The 9,784-nt window shown below is 28.4% G+C and overlaps 1 protein-coding gene across 1 annotated transcript; it reads right to left on the bottom strand.

Annotated features, from left to right (window-relative positions):
* Positions 1-2,071: 2,071 nt before the first annotated feature.
* Positions 2,072-4,322, bottom strand: LOC103499689 (uncharacterized). Its single transcript, XM_008462736.3, has one exon. The coding sequence runs from the start codon at positions 2,919-2,921 to the stop codon at positions 2,220-2,222; it is 702 nt and encodes a 233-aa protein (XP_008460958.2). The 5' UTR covers positions 2,922-4,322; the 3' UTR covers positions 2,072-2,219.
* Positions 4,323-9,784: the final 5,462 nt, after the last annotated feature.

Raw genomic sequence — 9,784 nt, forward strand, 5'->3', positions numbered from 1 at the left:
TGCAAACTTTTTCATATATATCGATTAACAATTTAGTGATATTTCCATCATTTTCGTAAAGTTAAGACCTCGACATTTTATTGTCATCAACGTGTTAAACTACTTTTGTAATAACCAAATACTTAGATATGTTTCATAGAGAGAATTATTTCTTTACCAATTACCAACATGATCAACATAGTTGGACCAACATAAACGTATATCATCTTATGTTTTTCTTTACAGAGATTTCTAATTTTTTCTTTCTCAAAAGAAAAGTTTGAAGAACTTTACTCAAATTGTACTAAAAAGTACCTTTTAAAATAGAGAGATATGAGACCATTTAAATAATAATAATAATAAGAATAATAAAAACTTAAACACATTTTGAAAGTTGAGTTGACATGAGAATATATAATAGTGTAAATGTAAATGTTGAGATGTGTCACAAAACTTTATAAGACTGGGGAATAATAAACCTATATATTTTACACCATTGGTCTTTTTATGGAATAATTGTGACAAAAACCTATATCTTAAAGATCAAGATATTTCTTTTTATCATACAGTAATGGAACATAATTATAAATAATATCTTAAATGGTAGATACCGATACTTAAATGGTAGATAAATGGTAGATACGGATAGACTTCTATCATATCATTTAAGTGTTTATCAATGACATTAATAGACATTTGTAAAAGTTTATCGGATAGATTATAAAACTTTTCTATATTTGTAAATATTTTTAACCATTTTTTTAACTTGAAATAATTTTTTTAAAAGAAATAAAAAATAAAACCTACTCGTTATTCATAATTTATCAAAAGAAACTATATTATTTCCACGGGAACAGTTGAAACTCTCACATCAAAATTAATTAATACTACAAACTCAATGCAATTATATAATTTACCATTATGTACCACAAAATCATTACATATAATTTTAAATTATCTTGTCAAAATTAACTAAATCTATCCTTCATTCAAATTTACCATTGTGTTTTTTTGAAGGGGTGGGAAGATTAATTTAAAACTTCTATGTATATTTAAGAATGCCAGAAAGTATAATTTTATGATTATATCAACTAATATATTAAATTAGCAATTTTGTTAATTAATTAAAATTAAGTTATGTAAAGTTATATTTGAAAACTAGAAAATATAAAGACATAATAATATTTATAGGATTTGATTATTAAATTTGACTAAGAAATTGTATTCTCTTGCCAAAAACAATAGTATACATTATCTATTCACTCCAATAAATTATTCCGATCCATTCAAGTTTTCCTTCATCAAATATAAACTTCTAATGAATGATGGATGCCTTCTCTCAAACACTTAAAACTCTTCCATGTAAAAAGAAAAAGGTCACATATCACTCTTAACTTTTCCTATATATTTTTAGATCAATTACCTAAGAATTAGAAACTTATTAAAATTTTGTATTGGAAACAACCTAGAACGTACGTGTCAAAATTTGGAACAATGTAGTGACGTTGAGTTCCAATTTTTGACAAGTCTCAATTTTTATTAATCATTGCTCTATGAAACGTTTCGTAACTTCTATGAAACGTATAAACATATACTTGTTGAGAGTTGTCTCAGACGAGATTCAAGTCCACGAGGTGAGTTTAACCCAAGAGAAATGGAGGGACAACATAGAAAAACACATATGATCCCAAAAGAGAAAAGTTAAAACCGTATATTTCAATTTGACCAATCGAACTGGTGAATATATACAATAGAGAAATATCAAATGATTAGAGTCACGTAACCACGATAGCTTGTTACATTAAAATTGATGTTATTGATAGTTACATTTGACGACCCAAAAAGAAAAGAATATGTAATCTTTTAAAATGTACTTTGTACTAATTTAGGCATTAAAATGTGACAAGCACTCATGCAAGATGATGTTGAAGAATAAGATCGGACGATGGATTAAGAGGAAATATTTGATGTGAACCATAATATTGCAAACTTTACAAGAATTTAATTTGTAGATCCACTAAACCTCAACCTGGAGGTTGGATTGAGGGAAAAAAGTTGATATGGTTAATTTAGTTGAAGCCTAACTAAAAAGTGCTTTGAATGTGTTTTACATAATTTTCATCCAAATATATTTTTTTAGAAAACAAAACTGTATACGTAATAAAAAAAGTTATTACATAGAGCCCTAATTTCTTGGCGGATTTACGAGAAGTTAAAAGGCTTTGATTTACATATAATTCCTAAAATTCACTGAATTCTTCCTCCCTTTGCAACCTCTGCTGCCGCGCTATGAACGCCTCCACCGTCTGCCGGAACTCTTCGTTGCTCATTACATCTTCCGGATACGAGCTATTTCTTCTTCCTTCCTTCAGTTCCACCATTTTCTTGCATATCTCCGTCTCCGATCGCTGCAATAATTCACGATCCACCTTCTCCCGCAGTACAACCTCCATTTTCTCCGATTTACACCTCTGATATCGCTTTGTTTCTTCAGGATTATTCACGACTTTCTCGACACATACCGAAGCCTTGCCGCGGCTTTCATCGATATGCTTGATTTGATAATTGATTTCAGTGCGTGGAGATTTCTGATTATTCTTCTCGCTGTTTTTTATGAACTCCTCGTAAAGATCGGCAACTAAATTCTTCTTGCTCGGATCCTTAGCAGAGAACTGTCCAGATTTAGCGAAAAGAGTGATGACTATAGCGTTTCCGATCAAAAACACGAAACGAGGACTAATTAATGTCACGGACAAGTATCGGAAATACTCGGTGAAGTTTTTCAAAGCAGTCGGCAAATGACTGGAAAATCTCGAGATCACGATGAGAATCAAACACAATTCGATGAATCGAAACAGGTTAGCGATTTTCCTAAACTGTCGATACTTAAGAATCGCGTTCGCTTTCTCTGTTCTTATGTCGTAGAAATTGACGGACTCCATTTCCAAGAAAGAAAAAGAAAAAAAAAATTACAAAATCGATCTCGTAAAATTCAAATGAAAGTCACTGATAAACAAACTCCTCCTTCAAATTTTTCGATTCAACCGTGAAGATGATCTCCGGTGGAAGAAAATACGACGGTGCTGCAAAGAAATTCTTAATCGGAATCATGGAAACAGAGAGAAAAATCAACAAGAAAAGACAAGAGTAATCTTAATTGTCACTTTTTTTTTTCCTTTAAAATTTTCTTTTCAATTGAGAATGTTAGTTTTATTGTTTTGAATGCTTTTCGTTTGATTGGTATTTATAGTTACACTAAATTGAAACTTTTTCTTTTTAATTCAAATATTCCATTTACTTTATTTTTTTAAAAAAAATCTTTAAAATTTTTGCAATTTGAAGCTTTTTTCTTTTCTTTTTATTTATTTATTTTTTATTTTTGTCTAGAAGACTATTTTAAAATTATTTGTTGGAAATTATTAATAAGATAGAATATGTTCCATAGCCTTCAAAGTAGGTAACATAGTCCTTGGAAATTTATATATATATATATATATATATATTGTAAAAAGAAAAAATGTTTTTACAATATACAACAACATAATATTAGGATGTAACAAAATAGAATATTATTCGTTGTACTATTTGATTTTGTAGTTGTACTACTAACTGTATCATTGTGATTCACAAAATGTCTATGGTTGTAGGATGACCTAAAGTTCATCTTTAGTTAAAGTGGAAAAGGTTAATCTCGACTTAGTTCTAGATTTTTAGTAGTACTCATCATACCATTTGGTACATAGCGTTTGAAATCAACCAAACTAATTTGTTTGGTGCGCTAAGTTGTTTATTATAGCACGTAGATAATAATAATTTGTAGGTTATAATAGATGTAAGCTATTTTAGCTTAAGCTATAATAGTTTGTGTTTAAATACCGTAATAAAGAGAGAATGGGAAAATAAGCAAAAAAAAAAAAAACAAAAAAAGAAAAAGAAAAAAAAAGCAAACACTATAACAAATAGTGACGTGATAACGAAGCAGAACATAAAGATTTGAGATAGTAATACTATAGTTAATTGTTTTACATCGACTATTATAATTGTAACTCCAAACATGAAGTAAGCTATAATAGCTCACTCAATCGACTTGTATTGGACTCAAACACCCCCTAGATGATGCAATATAAATAGTGATAGTTGCAAATATAACAATTAGATTCATATTATATCAACATATATAGTAACATTTTTTAAAAAAATTATAAATACAACAAAATCTGTGAGAGTCTATCATTGATAGACCATATTGCAAATATTTGTCTATCATTGGTATACCATAAGGGAGCGTTTGGCGCGTAGGTTCATAAACAAATTCCTGGGAATTGAATGCCCGTGGGCTTATTTGATAAGGTTTTGATGCTTGGGAATTATAAATGCTTGTGTTTGGGATGCTAGACTTGGGAATCTGGATTTTTTTTTTTCATATTTTATACTTTTAATTCAATTTCTTAACTCTATTGTTTTTTCATGACAATAATGTAAAAATGAAAATTTTTAATATTCAATAACAATAATTTTTATTACAGTTGCATTAACATGAAATGTATAATTATGAATATAATTACAAATCATTCATAAAATATAATAAGTCATGTAATCGAATGGTGTTTACGAAAGTTTCAATTACATTGAAAGGGGTCTAGGTTTCAAAATAAGCATAACCAAAAGGATCATGCAAAAACAAAAGTAGAGTTATCTTTAGCAATAGTTATAGTTACGTTGCATTCATATGATGCGCATGCAACGTATTTTAAACCACTTTTGTTAAAAAAGTTTAAATAAAAATGAGTTTTTTTTATACACTTTTCTTTTTAAGTCAATTCAATAAGTCCTAACTTTTCTAACTAAATTGACCGACAAAAAAATGAAAAATGTTATTAAACTAAAAATAAAATATGGTACATGTAATATATATTTAAAATTTCTATCATGTTATCAATATATTAATATTTAATTTGCATATAATTAAGATCACAATAGATAGTTCTTCAACTTCACCTAGAAAAAATATAACAAAATCTCATCGAATGAAGGAAAGAATAATTTTAAACAAAGAAAAGAAAATAGATAATTTAAAAAGATGATCTAATAATAATAATAATAATTAAAAAAACTCTAGAAGAAAAGAAAATAGAATAATGAAAAATACGGATTTTAAAAATGTTATTGTGATTAAATCAAAGGCGTATTTGAAAAATGACTCAAAGAAAAAAAATTTAAATTCATTTTTATTAATTTTTCAAGGTTTGCGGCGGTTGTCGGAGTTGGTGGTCGGAAGTTCACCGACGGTGTTGTCAGAAATGACACCTAATTGTCAGCTGAAAATGGTCACCATGGGTGGTGTTCGGAGTTGGTCGGTGAATTTTCTAGATTGAATTAGGAAAAAAGGTAATCCATGGGCTTGAATAATGTTTACTATTCAAACTCATAGGAAAAAGTGTAAGAAGTCTTGGTGAAGACGGTCGTTGATCAAGGGTGAAGATGGTCAACGATCGCCAATAATTAAGACAATTGGTTGGTCGTCATCATCATGACAATCGATCACCAATGGTTATGGCTACTGGTCATTGACCATCATGACAAGAGGCACGTCATCGATAATTAACGATAACGATTGATCGCCATCGATCAAGATGTTTACTTGACGACAGAAACGTCCAAAGTTGTAGGTCACCAACGATCAAAATGATTGGTCATTGACGATCGATAATCGACAGTCAAGACGATCCGAAGGTGATAATCAAGATGACCTGGAGTCGATAGTTAAGACGATTGATTGTCGTGACCGTCGATCGGTCATCATGATTGATCGTCAAGTTGGCAAACGTTTGTTGTCAACGGTCATCAATAATCAATGGTAAGAGGTTGAAGTGAATTTTTTTCTAAAACATATGACATTCAATATTAAAAAAGAAAAAAAAAATCCAAACCCATGGGTTTGATTTCTTAATCTCGGGAATTTTATTACAATGGTCCAAACATGAGTTTTGCTTCAAATGTCAAACCCTCCTAATTCCAAATCTATGGGCCAAACACCCCCAAGAGTTTATGAGCGACAAAAATCTGGCATTGATAAATTTTGCTATATTCTTATTTTCAAACCATTTTAAAACATTGCTATATCCTTACAAATTCTTACTCATTATTTCTGAAAAATACTATTCATTATACTTACTCCTATAAATAACTACTCGAGGCGCCAATATAACATGTGAGAATTGTCAATCTTAACTTTTTTTATATAAAAAAACTGATCATGCCATATTAGTTGAGCTAGAGTAACTAAAACGAATATAACTCATCTGACATTAAACTTGTACTATGAATCTTGTCAAATATAATTTAAAAGTAATTTATGTAAATGCTGAGTAGACGGACAGATATTAGTGGGGAAATGCCAAGTGGACAACGGGTGAAGCACTTGGGAAAAATTGGAATGGAAATGGGAGATGCCACATCGACTTTCTTACTCTCTAAGAAAATACCACGTGGCACTTTCTTTCTCAATCATCTTTTTCGAAATTTCTTTTTGCCCTTTTTTCTTTATTTATTTATTAACCTTTAACGGCCATTCAACTCAACTTGCTTTTTATGTCCCATCAGTCCCACCAGTAATACGGTGACACCTTTGTCTCCATTCATCGTGGATGCCACTTGTCAATTTCTCTCCACTCTACTATTTTCGATAAGATACAAAATTAATATCTTCTCTAACCAAACCATACTCTAGTCAACATAACTCATTACTCTTTTTATATTTTTAGTTAAGATATTATCTAAGTTTCTAAATTTTGCTTCTTACATTAAAAAAAAAAAAAAATGTAACGGTTGTTAAAAGGAGTATATATTTTAGATTTAGAGGTTAGTGACTAATAAGATCAAATGTATATATACTTAAAATCAAAGAGGTTGATGGAACAATTTTAGGGTTTTTGACTTATAATAGACTTAAATCTAATTGGAGTTGTATTGGCTAATTTTCACGAGAGTTAACCTAGGGTTCCATTCTTTCCTTGAATCCAAGTTAGGGAGTTCAATCAAGTTGGCCATGAAATTCTTTGGCTAAGGGCATGGATTTTGCAAGTTGCAACTACAATTAGGTTTGCCTCAACCTTAAAACTTGGTCGAGGTCGAGACTAATTTGTTAAAATATATAGCAACACTAACTAATCTAGAAGAGTCTTGAAATATGTATAATATTTCATTAGTGTGTAAATTAGATTTCTCTATAGTTATGTTGAAAGATGTAAATAAATATCTAAAAGAAAAAAAAAAAATCTAGAAGTAACCTTAGATGGAATTCTAGGGTGACCCTTTAGCTAGATATGGATGAGACTAAATATCTAGAATGGTCAGAATTCTAGAGAAATCTTTGGCTTGGGCTTCAAGGATCTCACATCTATAAATAAGGGTTGTGTCATAATTTGTAACCAGAAAACCAAACAAAGCAAAAGCAAGCAAACAAAGTGAGGAAGAGAGAAAAAGAATTAGTAAGAAACTTTGAATGAAAGTGAGTGAGTGTTCTTTACAAAAGTGTCTATCATTTGCAAATTTTCTTAATAAGCCTTTCTTTCTTCCAAGTGCATATATTTTTCTTTTGTGTCAATTTCTTCAACATAACTGATTTTGACCTTTAGCACAAATATTTCTCACTTAAGTACTATAGGATTTTGTGTGTTGTGGTTGGGCTTGAGTTTTGCATGTTCTCTTGCAGTTTTTGTCTACTTCTCTCAGGATTTGGCAAACCTCGGTTTTATCATTGATTGTCCTTATAACGAAATAAGAATAAATATAATAACAAGAGAAAAAAAAATTCTGACTCACATGCTATTAGAATTTTTTTCCGAACTATCCTCAAATATTTGAGATGTTTTTTTATAAATAATATGTATTATTTGTATAAATTGAAATAGAGATTCTACCGTATATCATATAATTTTTAACTAATTAAATTGTCATAACCATATTTAAATGATTAAAGTTGTAAAGTTGTAGTAATACTTTAGATTGTTTTAGTACAATAGTTTAAATATAGAATATATATTTGAACCGATGATTTACATAAAGTTTATTGATTTGATATATTACTTGAACATAAATGTTTACATTTAACGACGTATTTTTAAATTTTAATTTGAGTGAATCATACTCCTAACTTTATGAAATTATTAAGTAAAAGTTTGCTCTTAAAATTCTAAAAGTAGTATTAAACGATAGACAACCTTTTTCCTTAATATAAACTCGAGATTAATTCAACATGATTCAATTAGTTAAAATGTTCGAATAAAAAAATAATAAAAAAATAGAAAACAAAAAACGTAACAAAGCTAAGTACTAATTATAAAATTAAACTCATTCATCATAATAATTTGTAATTATTAAAATTAGCTTTCGATCAACTTCTAAATCGGTCCTCTTAGTTTAAATACTTCCAAAGAATCGTGGACACATATAATAACATAAAACGAAAAAAAATTAAGAGCTAACTTTAAATTAACTTTTCTAAACCCTTTTAAAAGCTCAAATTTTAAATAAAAATTTAAAAATACATATATAAATAAAAGGCTTTTAGCCTTTTTTCTATGGTAACCCTTCACACTTCGAAAACTCTTTAAAACCATTATATTCAAACACTCAATATATACTTTATATCTTCTCTCTTTTTCTTTATATATATTTTTAATTTGATATGACATAATTGGATTTTTCAGTATATATAACATAGTATAATAAAGTTAGTTAATTATTCTACCAAAAAATATATATAAAATGGGAAGATATTTAATGAAAGGTAGAAATAATTAACAATGTGAATTTAGTCCCTAATTGATTTTATCAAACACAAAAATGGTTAGGATTATTATTCTCTGATAAACACTTTTACTAATGGTCTCAAATGAATCAATACCAAATGCAAATGCAGCTCTTAAAACTTGAGATTTTCTTTTAGGAAAAAAGAAGTTGAGATTTAAATAATTAAAGTTTTAGAATTTATAAGCCATAAGAAAAATATTTGTGAAACTTTAGGGAATAATAATATGGTATTTTTATAACAAAGCTCAAGTGTGTGAACTATTCCTTAATAATAATGATATAACAAATTCCATGAAGATTGATTATCATTTCATCAATAATGCACCTTCGTATCGGTAGAAATTAGGGTTTATCCAACCCAAATAGAAATACATATATTAGATTACTTTGGATGAATTAATTTGTGAAAATTTAATATTTCCTTTTAGAATCGATTTAATAAGATTTAAGTTATTAATAACATTTTAGTTTAGTTATTAATAATTTAATTATGTGTTATAGATAAACTTACCTATTTTAAAAAAAAAAAAAAGAAGCTATAACTTAACAATCCAATCCAACTAGACTTAATCTCAATTTTAAGAATTGGGTTGGAGGCTTTAGTTGAATCTTTTGGATTAAGGATACAACCAACCTAAATTTTTGTGTTGGTTCAAGACACACCTCCAACTCAGCTGACCAATTAAATTTAACTTAAGTACACCCTGGTGAATTATCTTCGATTTGTGAAACATTCAATTTCTTATTTTTAAAAAAAGTATATAATATGGGATAAAAAATATAATTTAAAAAATCCATCATTTAAAGTAGAATATATGTTTTAATTTTTTTATTAAAATTAAATTATAACAAAAGTAAAATGAAGACAAAAACATCTATCTTGTTAAATGATTGGATAATTTATAATATATGCTATTTTTTTTTTTGTTTACCCTCCATGGCAAGGATCCCTAGGGCTCCACTAAAGAATAATTAATATTATCCTTTTTTG

The sequence above is a fragment of the Cucumis melo genome, chromosome 11 (genome assembly GCF_025177605.1).
Source record: "Cucumis melo cultivar AY chromosome 11, USDA_Cmelo_AY_1.0, whole genome shotgun sequence".
Taxonomy (NCBI): Eukaryota; Viridiplantae; Streptophyta; class Magnoliopsida; order Cucurbitales; family Cucurbitaceae; genus Cucumis; species Cucumis melo.

What these genes read in the sequence shown, in the direction of transcription:
- LOC103499689 (XM_008462736.3), bottom strand. Translation starts at nt 2,921, where the DNA reads ATGGAGTCCGTCAATTTCTACGACATAAGAACAGAGAAAGCGAACGCG.